At 32.8% G+C, this 17,966-nt stretch overlaps 1 protein-coding gene across 1 annotated transcript; it reads left to right on the top strand.

Moving 5' to 3' along the window:
• The first annotated feature begins 4,805 nt into the window (after positions 1 to 4,805).
• Positions 4,806 to 16,484, top strand: LOC111384828 (potassium channel SKOR-like). The gene is made up of 13 exons (XM_023009161.1): positions 4,806 to 5,320; positions 6,374 to 6,598; positions 6,710 to 6,773; positions 7,107 to 7,446; positions 8,523 to 8,818; positions 9,662 to 9,742; positions 10,387 to 10,485; positions 10,850 to 11,071; positions 11,272 to 11,460; positions 12,719 to 12,794; positions 12,891 to 13,185; positions 14,269 to 14,390; positions 15,980 to 16,484. The coding sequence occupies exons 1-13, from the start codon at positions 5,067 to 5,069 to the stop codon at positions 16,219 to 16,221; spliced, it is 2,505 nt and encodes an 834-aa protein (XP_022864929.1). The 5' UTR covers positions 4,806 to 5,066; the 3' UTR covers positions 16,222 to 16,484.
• Positions 16,485 to 17,966: the final 1,482 nt, after the last annotated feature.

The raw sequence follows: 17,966 nt of genomic DNA, 5'->3' as shown, positions 1-17,966 counted from the left end.
TTGAGTACTTTGTTTTTATAATTGATCAAGCTCTATCTTCTTTGAGGGGTCGATTTGAACAATTCAAACAATATGATGACATATTTGGATTTTTGTTTAATTTGAAAAGGTTAAGGGATGCAACTTTATCAAGTTTGTTGAACTCTTGTATGAATCTTGAGAAATATCTTAAACATGATGGGCGTTCGGACATCAGTGGAGATGATTTATGTTCGGAGTTACAAGTCTTGAAGATTTATTTACCAAATGAAGCAACAAGAGCAATTGAAGTGCTCCACTATTTGAAGACATTGGATGTTTGTTTTCCAAATGCTTATATTGCTTACAAAATTTTGTTAACCATACCGATTACAGTAGCATCTGCGGAAAGAAGTTTCTCAAAATTGAAATTGATCAAGACCTATCTTCGATCAACTATGTCACAAGAAAGATTAAACGGGTTGGCCATGTTATCAATAGAAAAAGAAATGGTTTGGCAGCTAAATTATTCAGATTTGATTGATGTTTTTGCCTCTAAAATGGCAAAACGAATAGTATTCAACTAATTGTTTGAAACATTGTTGGTTTTGATGGTTTATAATATAAATCGTTTCTATTATATATTTAGTTGTTGTTTTAATGTTAGTTTTTTAAGTTAGCAATGAGTCGCATAATATACCATTGAATTTTGTATTTAAATTGCTTTCGCTGGGGGGCTTACTTTACACGCTTTGTCTCAGGGCCCATAAATCACAGGACCGGCTCTGCTTCTACCTATCAACCCAACTGACTTTCACCGACCTAATCCATAAAGAAGTTAACTTCGCGTGTTCATTCCAAAACCATACGACCAACCCAGCTAAAGCTGACGTCGCGGGTTCATTTCGAAACCACATTTCCACCAACCCATCGTCATTCAGTCAAAGGTGGTGAGAGACAAAGATAAGTTCATTTTTCTATAATGGTTTGCTTTTGTAGTTTATGATTATGTATGAAATGCAATGTGTTCATAGATTATTGTCAGTAAAGGGTTTTGAACTTGTGAGTTTATTGTAAATGTTGGTACAAATTTGAATTTTGTTATTCTTTGTAAGTGGATGAGAAATAGCATTGACTGAATATCTTGTATCAATTGGAAATTATTAGTTTATAGAATTTTGTTTTAACGTTGTAATTGTTTCATGTCGCAAGGAAAGAAAGTTGGAAAAAATTGGATAACATTATTTTGATGGAATCGATAATGAGAATGTCATAGACGATATTCACTTATTGGATAATGAAATCGTAGGCTGAGAAGGTGAGATTGTTCTTGAGGTGGGTATGAAATTCAAGAACAAAAATTAAATGTTAGATTTTTACAAAAGATGTGTGTAGAACGTAGATTTTTCAGTTAGAAAAAAAAAATTCGTTAAAGGATGATGACAAAGTTATGCGATATGTTACGTTGACATATAGTTGTGAAGGGAAAAAAAAGTAGTACTACAATTGGTTTATTGAAGCATATAAATTTCACATAAACATTAATCAAATAATAGGCATCCTATTAGAGTCTCCACATAAGTTAAATAACAATTTGATACATCAATAACTACAAATTAGGCCCACCCTATTCATTTCTTATCCCTTTCTGCAACCCTTTTTTATTCGACGTATTGTCACATTCACAGAAATCTCCGCATCTTTTTCGTGACTTAGTAGACATACGGTTTCAAACATACTAGATACATCTTCATCTAGGCTATGTTTGAGCCACATTTTTTCAAAAAAATATATTCTTGAACAGTGATTTGACATCATTTCAATAACATATTTTTCAATAAAATAATATTACATACGAATTCAAAAATTTTCTTCATTTTTTAACCACACATTTCTCGTCAATACACTATTCAAATTTCAAAATACACTCTTAGGAATATAATGTGGCTCAAACAAGGGCATGATTTGTTTGTCAAAGGCTTAGTAGATGTACTACCAACGAAATTTGATTCACTGCCTATTTCACCTGCTGTAACCCACTCTCAATATCCGCAGTTCGCACTACAACAATTGAACCATTTACCTTTGTTCTTAGTATCCTTCTTCACCTCAAAACACTTCACAAATGAGTGTTTACACGATGGGCATGGGCATTTATTTGGCAATCCGCAAAGAAGTGATCGTTACGTCTACAACCATGACATACTCCATTATTTTTTCCTCTCATTGTAAACTGCCACTCAACCACAAAGATAGAATATCAATACGATGCAATAACCAATTCAATTTATGCTTCACAAATTTGATATTACAAATGTTCGAGCAAGCGAGTGTGAAATTAACTACTTCATAGTCTCATTTCAATAAAAATAAAATAAAAAAAAATTTGAAGACCTCTATACCTACATTGCTTTCTTTACATCATGGAATGACAACCAATTTTTGAACACATGAAAGCTCATTACACAATCAGTACACAGAAGCCGAAATTGGGGTAAAGTTAGTATTGTAGGGACGCATGTTGAACATCTCTGTAATAGGTACCACTACAAACGTTCTGGAATAAATTCAAATTCACTACACAGCTAGAACACAAATGCTTAAAAATGGTTCAAAAGTAGGGTTCTAACTTACAATTCAAACCCATACACATAAGCTCTAGAACGACTATAAAGAAATGGTTCAAATCCGTACATGTTGCTTCAACCGAATTTCAAATAGGGATTTGAACTTCAAATTCATGAACACACAGATTTGGTCCTAATTGTGTACAAATAGCATATTGAATTCGTCCAAGCTATATGCAAATACAGAAACGCTTAACAACATTGAAAAACACATGTAAACCAAATATCATACTTACCAAAGGTTTGTTGTAGATTAAAGCAGAGAAGACAGCGTTCGTGGCATCGACGGAAGAAAATCGGACGAACGTCTAACGAATTGAAAGCCAACAAACTAGACCAAATGTATTCCATCGGGTCATTGAGTTCTCCAATGGAATAGGAGAAGATGGATGAAGTTAGGTGTAGAGAGACGATGGAGTCCATCGTGTGTAGGGTTTCGACAATTTAGGGGGGAAATGGATGTTATTTGAGGTGAGAGTGTTGCTATGAGTACAATGATTATTGAACAGAATCTATACAAAATTCAAAACACACACTCATACACGGGGTGGGTGGTGTGTGTTTTTCCAATATAAAACTCATATGGGCCCCACCCCATATGAGTATCTTTTTTCTTCTGTTGGAATAATTTTGTACGTGCAGAATTATCAGAATTATTGTTGAGGTGAAAAGGGTATTAGATATTGGTCAATTTCCATCCAATGGTTCCTCCTTTTATTTTTTTATTTTTTATCTTTTATTTTTCCTGTCAACCTATTCTGTACGAATAGTGGGATCGATTAAGAATCATTAATACCAAACAAAAAATTCTTGTTGATTATTCTCAGATGTTTTTGAATTTCGTGGCGTATAATCCTTGATTTGTGAGCTGTTTCCAGTTTCAATTGTCTGCAAAATTGGTTTTTGAGTAGTGTATGTATAAACTTGTGGCTGGCATGCTATCTTTGTAATTTGATAAAAGTCAATCCAGAACATGGATTGTCCATTAGATTACGACACTGTCGTCTCACAAGGGTTCATATGGACACCATCAATTAATCATTCAAAAACAAGTAAAACACATTCAATCTTTATGCAAATTTATAAATTACTTACAAAGATAAAAAAAAAAAAAAGGAAAAAGAGAATTGTAGCGAATCTAATATATGAATAATAAATGAGTAGTAATTAAAAATGTAAGATTGAAATTAATGTTTGATTTTAATTTTGTTTGTAAATCGTTTATAAATTAATGGTCAAACAGAAGCTATGTTGAATATAATTATGGGTTGTTATATTGTTACCACAATTTTTATTTCATATTCCACATTTTAATTGTTATGAAGCTCCTTAACCATTGTTCATTACAAGAATTATTTCTTTAACTTTTTTTTTTTTGGGTCGAATTCTTATTTTCAACTTAATTAGTATGTCTCGTCATCGATAATGATTTATATTAACATATTTTGTTTTCATGCTTTGAAACGAAGAGAAAATATTTTTTCTCACTTCTTATTTATTTATCGTCTACAAATATGCTTTAAAAATAAGTTGTTTTACTTATTTCAATAGACTTTTGGACAAAAAATTGTTATCAAATACAAATTGTGTTAACTAATGAAAACTTCAAGGATAAAAATGTTATGACAAATTGTTAGGGACATAAGTACTATAACGAACAAAGATTAAGAACCTCAAGTGTAATTAAAATGAGGTGCGGAAAATAAAAAAATATGGTGCTAATATAATTACACTACAATTACAATATATTTTAGATAAATATGTAATAAAATTTATTGGTTGTCTTTTTAAATTTTGTCTAGCCAAAATTATCAGATAAAAATTTTAAGTTCCTTGTAATCGTAGAGCTACTTTAAGAGTAGGAAAAAAAAAATAATAACTATAATAATTTAAGAATACAATTTCTAAATTAATAAACTTCTAAAAAAAAAATTCAAAAATTACATGGTATGTAATTGTAACATGTTTCGGTAAATAGTTGTAACTTATAAATTGAAACTTAAACAGGTCACGATCACACACCACATAATTTATAGATCACAATCATATATTAAATCACAATCACATATAAAGTTATTACTTGATTAATAAAATTAAAGCTTAAAATTGCTTAAAATTTTTTAAAAAATTTTAAAAAATAAAATGCACACATTTATTTGCATATTTATTTATATTTCAACACATAGTTTCTCTCTATATTGTGTGTGTGTGTGTGTGTGTGTGTGTGTGTGGACATTGCCATGATTTTACTGAAGCTGCCATTCTCAACGGTCGTTTTCATTCCCGTGAGCCTTGTTACAACTTGTAAATGAGTACTCGTGAGATTTCCCTTTTTCGAATATTTCAGGCCAACCAAATCTTTCCTCGCCACAAAATCCAATTTTCAAGAACTTTCCACCATCAATTTACAAACACTATACGTATATAAATTTTCCTGAAGAGACAATTAGAACATAATCTCATTGCTTTTTCACGTCTAACATGTCATTGAAGAAATCAACGACGTTCAGAATTGGTAATACGGCGAATGGGAATCACGATGATAGCTCGAGTGGAGAAGAGGAATATGAGGTGCACGATTTGAGAGATAGAATAAAGTCATCGAGGGGAAGCCGATTCAATTTGATTGAGAACGAGTTCGAGCTCGAGGTGAATCGCCGGAGATTTAGCAGACAGACCGTCATCAATGGCCTTAAAGATCTTTCACGAGGCTTAGTCATTCATCCCGATAACAGGTTGGTACATACATATACATATAAAATTTTGTATGATTATGTGTATCTATAGCTTCCTTCATTTCCAGTTCTTCCTTTGGAGAGGAGGGAATTATGGGAGAGAGAAGCGTGTTATTCAGTTGAGGGGAGAGATGGACGGAGGGGCAGCGATATTCCCGCCTGTGATCGTGGCGCTGACGTGGTAGGATTATCTTTTGGTTTTTGGTTTGAAATAAGATATAGCAGGTTTGAAGAATTATGAAGTTTCTAGAGCTAAAATCTTTATGGATTTGCCGAAAATAGAAGGAAATGGTTCCTCCGTCCACTTACATAGAAATGCGTCAGTTGCACTACGGGAAAAATTTAGAATAAAGGAACTTGCCGAGGGCTTAAAAATAGGGGAGTAAAAAGACAGATTGACGTATCAGAAAATGATTGAATGTTTTCGTTTTAATTTTTCAAACTGTTTAATCATGCATCGACACATATCCCATCTGAATTTGAGCCTGAATGTATAGCATGATTGAAAAATTTAGGAGAGTAAAGAGACAGATTAATGATTGAATGCTTTCTTTTTAATTTTTCAAACTATTTAATCATGTATCGACACGTATCTCATCTAAATTTGAGTCTGAATGTTTAGCATGATTGAAAAATTTATCCATTTGGACTTATTTTTTGTAAGGAACAATGTTATTTACCTTGTCTGTTTTGACAATATTAAATTATAGCAAAGTGTCGCTTTCATGGCAAAGAAACAAACTAAAATTATGACACAGTGTAATGCCCATTAGCTGCAACGTGGAATATATGTAAGATTGCATATCTAGGTTGATGGCCATGTTTATTGAACTAAACATTATTGAATAAGATTAAAAAAGTGTAGATATATGACAAAATTATTGTTTATATGATTTAATTGAAATTAGCAAACGTGCTAAAATCAGTGTGATAATTTAATTTCTTAACTAGAGCATCGCAGGACAGGGAAGCTAGTAATGGATTAAGATGAGTTCATAATGAAAAATTTCTATTGCATTGGACCTGTATGTTTAAATTAGAATGATGATGCAGATGGTATCGGGCATGGGAGAAATTCATACTGATATGGGCAATTTACTCATCTTTCTTCACGCCAATGGAGTTCGGGTTTTTCCGGGGACTGCCCAGGAAGCTTTTCTTCTTGGACATTGCTGGTCAAATCACCTTTCTTGTCGACATTATCCTGCAATTTTTTGTAGCCTATAGAGATAGTCATTCCTACAAAATGGTTTATAAGCGTACCCCAATTGCCATACGGTCAGTTCTACTTTCGTCATACTCACATCAGTGTAAAATCTGTACCATGCTTTCATTTTATTTTGCCCCTATTGGTAAGTTGAACTTTCTCTTCTGTTTAATTCGTTACAGGTACCTCAAATCCCATTTTATCATTGATCTTCTAGGTTGTATGCCTTGGGATGTTATTTACAAGGTTTGATTCTTCTCTGGTTCTTAATATGTATTAAGTTTAATAATGAGGTTGTTGGTTTATGATTGTTGCATTGGTTCTCTTTCATTAATGGTGGAAATGTTTTCAATTAAATGAATCTTTTCTGTCCAGTTTGTTAGGTTCAATGTTGCATTTACAAATGTCAATGACATCAATTTTTTTGCAACCACTCCATGTATTCGTTTCAGACTTAAAAAAGGATGTTTAAGATAAGATACAGCATAATTTGCAAATGTTTCACCTTCATATCACGATATCTACATATTAGACATTATCTTGTTCAGTTAGTGTTATACAATGCAATCTGTTACCTAGGCTGTTGGAAGAACAGAAGTGGTGAGGTACCTTCTATTGATTAGATTGAGCCGGGTTCGAAAAGTTACAGCTTTCTTCCATAGGATGGAGAAGGATATCAGGATCAATTATCTCTTTACAAGGATAGTAAAACTTATTGCTGTGGAACTCTATTGCACGCATACAGCAGCTTGCATCTTCTACTATCTAGCAACCACTCTGCCTGCGGAGAAGGAAGGATACACATGGATTGGGAGTTTGAAACTGGGGGACTATAGTTATTCACACTTTAGAGAGCTTGATCTATGGAAGCGATATACAACTTCCTTATATTTTGCCATTGTTACCATGGCAACAGTTGGTGAGTCCTAGTCTAATACAACTTCCCTATGCAAAGCTGATTTTTCACAAAAACTTTGCTACATTTTGCCTATGTCACGTGGGAGCTGTGGTTAAATTCTTTCATACAAATCAAAACATTATACCCTTCTTCTTTTTCTAAGTGTTATTTTAAGTTCAAGTAAATTAATCTTTGATTGCCATATTATGATATGCAATAATGCAAAATTTTAAGGCATCTGAGCCTTCATTCATGTGTTCATTAGTTGATATGATGCTGTGAATTTGGTAGGAGATAATTGCTACCCCAACCACCATGACTTGATCACCCTGATCACTGGAGTTGGTTTTACAGCTTACGGACCAAAATAGTAAATCTCTCAAGCCCCAAACTAAAACAATTAAGTTAAATTACAGCAATCAAGTTGAAAAATTAAATGACATGCAAAGAAGTGGCAGGTATTTTAAGAGTTGTAATACTGCTGGTTGCATGAAAGTCTATGCAATGCTGGAAATAAAATAGGTAATCTGGGTGCCTCATGGTTAATCAATGTTGCACAATAGTAACATGTTGGTGGAGGCAGATCATTTGGTTGGATATGATAGTAATAGCATTTCTTCTTTTACGCGGGGGGGGGGGGGGNGGGGGGGGGGGGGGGGGGGGGGGGGGGGGGGGTCGTAGTTTTTGGTTAACATGTCAGTTGTACTTTATATGACCGACGGACTTTATGCAAGCATTGTTTTTGCTAAAACCACTGTTGTGAACCACTAAAGATAAGTGGCCTCCGCCTTTTAACTGCATCCTAATTAAGCTGATTGATAAGAAAAAATTGAGTGATATTCTAGCTTAGTAAATGGTAGCAGTGGCATTTAAACTACAAGAAGTGATTCTGTAATAGTTAATGAAATTTAGTGTTTAGTTTATGAATGATGGAGCATTTCCTGCATAAATGAATAATGTCTAATTCTTGTCCTTTCTTCTTGCTAATATTATTACTTTATCGCTAACTGGCTCAAAATGCTCACACATTTATGTCAAAATCTTCCTCCTTTACCAGGTGTTCTATTATGCTAACCAAGTATCTCCTTTTGATATAGGCTATGGAGATATACATGCAGTCAATCTGAGAGAAATGATATTCATTATGATTTATGTCTCTTTCGACATGATTCTTGGTGCATACTTGATCGGTAACATGACAGCATTGATTGTCAAAGGATCAAAGACAGTAAGATATAGGGATAAAATGACAGATCTTATTAAATATATGAACAGAAATAAACTCGGAAGGGACATCCGTAATCAAATAAAAGGTCACTTGAGATTACAATATGAAAGCAGCTACACTGATGCTTCTGTTCTCCAAGATATCCCAATCTCAATTCGTGCCAAGGTAACTAAATAACTACATCACTTATAAGAGCTTTAGTAAGTAAGTTGGGGAAATTATCAACCTTTTGATTATCTTTTCCACATCCTAAAGGATCTTAAGATAAGGGGATTTGATAATCTCTAAGGATCATTTTTGCTTTTGAGTGACCTGAACATAAACTATTCACCTGGACTCTTCTTTAAATCCACATTATAAGATTGATATCAACCCTTCACTCCCTGTGGACAGTCTCAAATTTAACTTCATTTTATTCATAATATATCTCCAAACCTTTAGTTCATTCCTTTTCCTGATGAGTGCGGTAAAAATTATTGATGACCCAAGCTCATCAATAAGGCCCATTAGTTTGATGGCGTCCAGCAAACTATTATATGTATGATCATAAATTGGTCAATATAATTATGCCTAATGCTGTGTTATATAACACATTTCAGATTAGTTATATAGTTTATGGTACCAGATTTTAGTATAATACTAATATTCTGTAGATAGGGCTGTTGTAAATAGAAATAGTAAAACACTGGCTTTCATGTAGCCTAATAACAGCTCAGTTGAAGAAACACCTAAAGGCAAAATTTATATCTTCTGCACATAGTCCCATATGCTGAGAAGTTTTGACTAAGATCAAAATTATTTCATCTTTTGTTTTATTTTTCTAGTTCTTCAAAGGCAAAGGTTGAACAAAATGCTTCAGTTGTAAAGAAGGGAAATATACCTTGGCTTCCTTTCATTTTTATGAGTAGTTACTATCTATCTTCTTTCCCTTGATGGACTCTTTGGTCTAACATAATTTTTGTCTGAAAAATTAACTCTTCCATTGACTAAATCATTTATTTCTTACAGATATCTGAGTCTTTATATAAGTCTTATGTTGAAAATGTTCCTCTATTCAAGGGATGCTCCTCAGAGTTCATCAATCAAATTGTAAGTTATTTTCTTATTCCACCATGTCATTTTATACTTTTCTTATGGTTGAATGAATTTTTTCCCTCTAATTTTCCATCACTCAAATATTAAAAATATCTAATAAATGAATAGGCCCCTGTTTAGTGGGAATTAAAATTATTTTTTAGTAAATTTTGATAGAAGTTTTTGAATGTGTGGTTGAAAAGTTGTGGAATTCATGAAATATGTGGTTAATATTGATTGTTTGACTTTGACTTAAATTAAAAATTGATTTAAATCAATACCAAATAGGGGGCTAAGTTTGTGATATAGAAGGACATATTAGGGTTCTACAAAGTTAATTGGCATGATTTTTCATATTAAGATCTAACTTTTAGGAGGTGTTTGATAGTTATTTTTATGTAAAAATGCATTTTAGAATAGTAAATTGATGTGAAATATGTGGTTGAAAAATAAGAATTTTTTTTTTATTTACGCGTAACATTATTTTAATAAAGAATGTGGTTGAAAAGAAGAGAGAGTAAAATGCATTTTGAAAAAAATTGCTAACAAACGGGGCCTTATTCATCACCAATTTTAACTGAAATAATTTTTTAACTTCATGCTAACTTAACCTGATTCCCAAGGCTGATTCTTTTTTCCTACTTTTGTCTATATTGCAGGTAACTAAGGTCCACGAGGAATTTTTTTACCCAGGAGAAGTTATAATGGAACAGGGAAATGTTGTGGATCAACTCTATTTTGTTTGTGATGGTGTTCTGGTACATAACTCTGCCTTGTAAATATATATATATGTATTAATTTTTATGCATGTCTGTCTTGCAGATTATTGTGTTCCATTTTTGTTCTCTCTGTTATATCATGCATCTTCTACTATCCATTTTGCACACCAGGACTCTTTTCAACTCTATGAGATATCATCTGTTTTCATTAAAATGGAAAAAATTATCTCATCGTTCAAAACCATCAAAAATATATTAGCAGTACTTTATTGAATTTTGATACCAGCTCCCATAATTTCAAAACCATACCAAAGCCTTTAATCATGATGTTGAGAGCAAGATTTATTAATTTCTACGATGAATAGAATAAATTATCAGATTCGTTTCTGCTAACTCTGCTCAGGAGGAGGTTGGCACTGGGTCAGATGGATCAGAGGAAACAGTCTCACTTCTGGAGACTAATAGCCTATTTGGAGAAATTTCCATTCTTTGCAACATTCCTCAGCCATATACAGTTCGGGTTTGTGAATTGTGTAGGCTCTTGCGGATTGATAGACAGTCTCTCTCCAATATTCTTGACATATATTTTCATGATGGGCGAAAAATATTGACAAACTTATTGGAGGTAATTTGATTTGAGTCTGTCGATAAGTGCCCTCTCCTCCCAGTCACTCAGATATTTTTCATCTTCATGTCTGTGATATTAAGATTTGTTATTGTAAGCTTAAACTGAAATTACTTGTTTGAATAGTGCTCTTTCATTTCTCCTATAAAGTTTTGAATAAAAAATCTTTCTGCAAAATCTAAAATTGAATTTTGTGATAGGGTAAAGAATCTAGTCTTCGGGTGAAGCAACTGGAGTCAGATATCACCTTACATGTCGAAAAACAGGAGGCTGAGCTTGCTTTGAGGGTGAACAGTGCGGCTTATCATGGTGATTTGTATCAATTGAAAGGTCTGGTTCGGGCAGGAGCTGATCCCAACAAGAAAGATTATGATGGGAGATCACCCTTGGTATGATTTAAGATAATCAAATTTGTATTCTGCAGTCTAACTTTTCAAGCCAACTATATAAAACTATGTGTTTTCAATTTATTATTATTTTTTTTGGTCGCTTAAATTCACCAATTTCTTCTCTGCATAAACATTTTGATGATCCAGAAGTTTATACCACCTTTAAGAAAAATGATCAAATTGATTAAAAATTGTTGTTTATAGGTAACTGGCCACGTACTAGTTTTCTTACAAATCTTAATTATTATTGTTTCAGTAGCTATTCTGGGTACCCTTTTAAGTTTAACTAAACAGCACACTCAAGCATTGAGAAATGGGGATTTTCTGTTTCCCTGAACTACTAGATTTGTGGAACTTTGGCATTGTATCCAGCATTCAAATTTTGTTAATATACCGTTTCTTTCTGCATCCAAAGGGGATACATAGATGCATCATCTCTTACCATTCATATTTTATCATTTTTCAAATTTTTTCCTCCCCAAAAATTTATCATTTAGCGAATTTGTTACATAAAGTGGTTGAATGAAGAGATTATTAAGTTAGAAAAATTAACATCTAAGGTCCTTTTTATATATTTTCATTTCTTGCAGTCATAAAGATCTATGCACTTCAATGATTGAATCTTTTTGCAGTCATGAAGATCCATGCAAAATAATTTCCAATGTCCCACTACATCTTTTTCCTGTTTTTGGACCTTTGATCTAGGATGCACCGACTAGTCTGCATCTGACTCGCTGACACATGTGGCATGTCCAAATAATTTTTACGTTTTGTACAGTTGGACACATCGTTGACACGTTGGAAAATATATCATGTTGGACATTGACATACGTGTGGAACATTTGGTGGCATGTCCAAATTATTTTTATTTTGTACAGTTGGTCATGTAGACACGTTGGGATATACATTGTCAACACGTCAGAAGTACATTATTGACATGTTGAAATTAACAAGAATAAATTTACTTTGTAATATACAAGATTAAAAAAATATATATATATTAGTATTATTATTTTAATCAGCATGTCGGGATGTGTCGTGTCGTGTCATTTTTATTTTTTTTTTTAAATTTCGTGTCATCATATTCATGTTGTGTCTTGTGCGTGTCAATGCTTTAGTCTTTGATGCTTCATGACTCTGTTATTTCATGACACAAGTACACAACATGACTTTATTTTAAAAACTTGGATCTTCAAAAAGATTATATAATGAAAGCAACAGATTAGAGGTCCCTAAACAGTGCCTTGTTTTTCAACAGCATCTTGCTGCATCACGAGGTTACGAAGATATTGCTCTTTTTCTGATACAAGAAGGTGTAGATGTGAATGCTGCAGGTAAATTTTTGAGTTGGTTAATTGGTGTTCGCATTTGAGATTTTGAATTTCCATTAAGTAACATATAGGACTTAATGCAGTTGTTTCTCTGAACAGATAATTTTGGAAATACACCCTTATTTGAAGCAATCAAGGGTAGACACGACAGAGTTGCTGCATTGCTTTCTAGAGAGGGGGCCTTGTTGAAGATTGAGAATTCTGGTAGTTTCTTATGCACATTGGTCGCAAGAGGAGATACTGATTTTCTCAGAAGACTTTTATCCCATGGAATTGATCCAAACTTCAAAGACTATGATCACCGAACCCCACTTCATATAGCTGCCACTCATGGATTATATTTGATGGCAAAATTGCTTTTGGAAGCGGGGGCAAGTGTTTTCTCAAGGGACAGGTAAAATGTATTTCTTTCTAGTCTAAGGTTATTTAGATTTTTCATTTTTTACTTCCATTCCAAGTGCACACTTGTTTGCTTTAATTCCCAGTTTCTTTTGAAGCCTGAGCAGAAGCAGCAGTGAGTTTTGATTTTACATTTGATGCATTCAGTTTCATTTATAAGTTCTGCAGAAAAAGAAAATCACTAACTTTTCTTTTAAGTCAGACAGTTTTTATGTCGTTCAACAATGTGTGAACTTTAATTCTACTTTAAGCCATTTTACATTAATATGAAATTACACGGCTCTTGTGAGTATACTATACTTCTACCATACAGATTCAGCATCCAACACTTGCACAAGATACAAATTTGTAACTCCTGGTGTACATTTTCATGGCATTTGAGTTTTTTATGGGGCTTGCGTGTTGCAATCTTTAGTTTTTTCCTTAACATTTCTAACTTAAAAACATAGATCTTACTTAGTGTGCATTGGTTATAAGAAATCAGATTCTCTCGAGATTTCCTCAAAACCACCCAATAACGACCCAGGTGTTTTGATATCGTAATTCTTGAATTATGTTTGTTTCCCTAGGGAAAGAGAATTTCAACACTTACTGTAGTCAGATCAACCTCTGGTAGGAACACTAGTTCTGATGGAATTAGAAAATCAAGTACAAAAGAGAGTTTGCCAAGACCTACTCATTTTTTATTTAATTCTGTAAATCTTTGATATTTTTGTGGATGGGAAAGTTCTATTTGTTACCATGATGTTCTAAGCCTTTCTCAACCTAAGTTTAACATTACTTCGTACTGTTATTCTACTCGATTATTCTGTCCAGAAAGTACAGCAACTACTAATTCTGGTCCAGTAATCAGGCTTCAAATGAAGCTCAATTCTGACTTTAGGAAGTGTCTGGTTTTTCGTATTCACAGGATGCTGGAGTTGTAAAGCTGAGTTTGAGTTTAGCTCATATTCTTTAATAAGTTTCAAATTCGTCCATCTTTGATTAGTTTATTGAGATTAGTTGGAAAATAATTATTCTCATCTGCTCTTAATTTGTCGAGTACAGCTACATTTTTGTGTAACTTATAAATTTTCAGATGGGGAAACACCCCAGTAGACGAAGGGAAAATGTGTGGAAACAAGAATATGATTAGACTTCTGGAAGAAGCTAAAGCTGCCCAATTATCCAAGTTCCCTGATTGCTCTCAAGATGTCACAGGTACCAGATTCTCAGTTTTTTAGTGTGCATAATCCAGATATTAACTTTCGTTACTACTGCTGAAGAATATAGCATATTAAAATGGAAGTCACCAATATTAAAGTTGCATTGCATCAAGGTAGTGCAAACACATCTACACACAAACAGAATAGGAAAAATGGTATTATAATGATCATAGACCTTAATAACCTTTGTAGCACGAACACTTCAACTAAGATAGCATGTCAGTATCCGACACGTGTCGGATACCGACACTCCTCCATTATTCTTCCATGATCATTTTTTTTATTAACAATATTATATATTTTTAATTCAAAGTTATTATTAAATAACAAATATGTACTTATATTTAAAAGATCTTGATAAGAAAAATTGATAACAATTATAAAACTAAATTTATACTATACCTTTGTTTGAGCCCCATTTTTTCATTAAAATACATTTTTTAACAGTGATTTGATACCATTTCAACCACACATTTTGTAATAAAATAATATTACACGCAAAATCAAAATATTTTCTTATTTTTTGACCACACATTTTCCATTATAACACTATTTCAAAATGCATTTTTTTAGAAAAATAGGCCTCAAACTACTCCTATATAAATGCAGAATTTTAAATAATTTAATCAACTTGTCGAAAATGTGTCGTGTCAGTGCTTTTTTGAAAAATCAAGTGTCGACATGATAGATGCATGTTGTTTCAGACACACGCGTCCATATAGTTGCCTCATAGTTAATAACTAAAACCTCCTTATTCGATATAGTGAAAGTACTTAAGCTTTCCTTCTAGTAAAGCTGGATCAAAATCAAAGAACACTGACTATTATGGGCCCTTTTGCTTCATCAAACCTCAATTTTACCTTATTGTCTGTGTTTTTGCACTTAACATAGTTTTTATTTGCACTTCATGCTTTGAGATATGTTGCACGCACTTTATTAATTGATGCATCGTCTTTTAATTTCCATTTGATCTTCAAAGATAAAGATAGCTGACACGGCAAACTCTTTGATGTTTAACCTCTTTATTTTTTTCAGTAAAATGGTTCCTTGTGTGCTGGAGAGTTTTTAAAAAGGATGCAAGACTAATTATATATAGTGGAACAACAGACAAATATAAGAGGACATAGATTCTAGTGGATGAGTGATGCAAAAATTTCTAAATTTAATTTACGTATATCTGTGCAAGTTTCAATTGTCAAGCATTGTCTACCTAGTTCTTGAATATATAGGTAAAAGAGTCCATGTAAGTTAGATGTTGAGTAACTATAAAATTACTTCTTTTTGAACCACATAATCTAGAAGTTTAAGGAGCCCTCATGTGCAGTCTAAAATCATCTTTTATCAAGAGCTTGAAATTGTGCTATTTTCATAAATGGGTGTCGGCAATGACATGGCTTGAATTTAGAATCTCTGTCTAATTTAAGACGATTTTGATCCTCCTCGTCTAAATTTAAGCTATTAAAGAAAGAATTTTTGCTGCAATTTCTAACGTGCCTTTCTACACTTGCATTGGTTTTCATATTACTCTCACATTAGTCACCTCGACTAATCATTTTCTCTGAGAGCTTTTCAATTTGATGTCAGATAAAATGCACCCAAAGAAGTGCACTGTGTTTCCTTTCCACCCATGGGCTTCCAAGGAAGGTACAAAATGTGGTCTTGTAATGTGGATTCCTCACAGCATTGAGGAGCTAATCAAAACAGCATCAGAGCAACTGAAATTTCCACATGGCTCATGTATATTATCAGAAGATGGAGGAAAAATTCTTGAGGTCGATATGATAAGTGATGGCCAAAAGTTATATTTGGTTAATGAAACAAATTAAATGTCACTCCCTTGTATATCATTTAAAACACACGTTGCTTTCTTGAGTTTGGGAATATCGCATTTCGTGTTTCTTGGGGGGGAGAATCACTCGTTGTGGGACTTCGTTTATGAGGTCCACTCTTCCCAAGACTCTAATCCTTTGGTGGGAAAGTTTAGGTGAGAAGTCATTTCCCTCGAACATGATTGTTAATGAATGTCTGTAAAGGTTGAATCTGTAACATTGAAAGAAGGGTGCTCTATGCTCTAGTATCGTTTTGATTAGTATGGTTTCCCTATATTGTACTAATATGTACATATATCTATAATATATTAAATATCAAATCAAGTGAGAATCATTTTTTGAACGATTATAGCTTTAAACAATTCATTTATTTCAATAATACCTTACTTTTCATTTTTCAATATATGTTTAATTTACACTCTAGTAAATAATACAAAATCCTTATTCATGTATATATTTCCTATTATTAATTTTCAATTAATTAACATTCACCTTTATTTAATTAATATTAATCAGAATTTCATATTTACATTCACACTCACATCCATGTCACCGTTATTAATTCTCAATTAATTAATATTTACATTTATTTAATTAAAATTTCATATTCAAAAATGCATTTCATTATTCACATCTATGTATGATAATTAGCGTCCAGATTCATTTAGTTGGAAATTAAATATATTCATTTAGTATGGATAATTTAACATTCAATTTCGTTTATATATTATTTGGTACCAATTCTTAATAAATTAACATTCATGTTAATTGATGTACGTATTTGTCATTCATGTATTTAGATGTAATTCTAATACTTACATTCAAATATTACTTTCACAACACTTATAAAAGATTTCAAAATAACGTGCAACACATGTTTAACTCTATCTATCTGGAACAAATATTACCACATGGCTATAAGAAAGTGGTTTTGAATGCGAGAAACATGCTGACATAAAAAAATGTTTGGCGACTTCACTTTACTGTTGAGTGTCACAACCATGATGGATATAAATCTTTTGCTCCACTCTCAAGTTTTAATCCATTTCCAATTATCCTCGTATAATACTAAGAGTGCATTTGATTGCCCACCTGAAAGTGTGTTTTTTTCACCAAAATTTTTACTTTTGTGCTGTTTGATTACCATTTTTTTCCATGGAAAATATTTTCCCTTTTTGGTTACGTGACCATATTTAAAATCAAGGAAAAAATTTTCTTTAGGAAGAGTAGAATTTTATTTTCCACGGAATTCACTCTCTCTTTCTCTCTCTTATTTATACACTCACTCTCATTAATCCACCAATTAAAAATGGACAAGTATAATATTTTCTAAGTTAAAAATTAAATCAATTAAACACATTTAATTGACAATCTTCATACAAATAAATTCTAGGCAATGAAATTACCTAGAATTTATTTTCTTTTTATGCAAATTCCATATTTGCAATCAAATGCACCCTAAAGTGATTTTTTTTTTATCCCCCCAAAACTGCTACCTGGCGGAAAGTAATGTGGGGGGGGGGTTGGGCGGGGGGGGGGGGGGGGGGGGGGGGGGGTCGTAGTTTTTGGTTAACATGTCAGTTGTACTTTATATGACCGACGGACTTTATGCAAGCATTGTTTTTGCTAAAACCACTGTTGTGAACCACTAAAGATAAGTGGCCTCCGCCTTTTAACTGCATCCTAATTAAGCTGATTGATAAGAAAAAATTGAGTGATATTCTAGCTTAGTAAATGGTAGC

The sequence above is a fragment of the Olea europaea genome, unplaced genomic scaffold, assembly GCF_002742605.1.
Source record: "Olea europaea var. sylvestris unplaced genomic scaffold, O_europaea_v1 scaffold3019, whole genome shotgun sequence".
Lineage (NCBI taxonomy): Eukaryota > Viridiplantae > Streptophyta > Magnoliopsida > Lamiales > Oleaceae > Olea > Olea europaea.
Note: the sequence above shows the minus strand (reverse complement) of the source record. Positions and strands in the feature narration are given on the sequence as shown.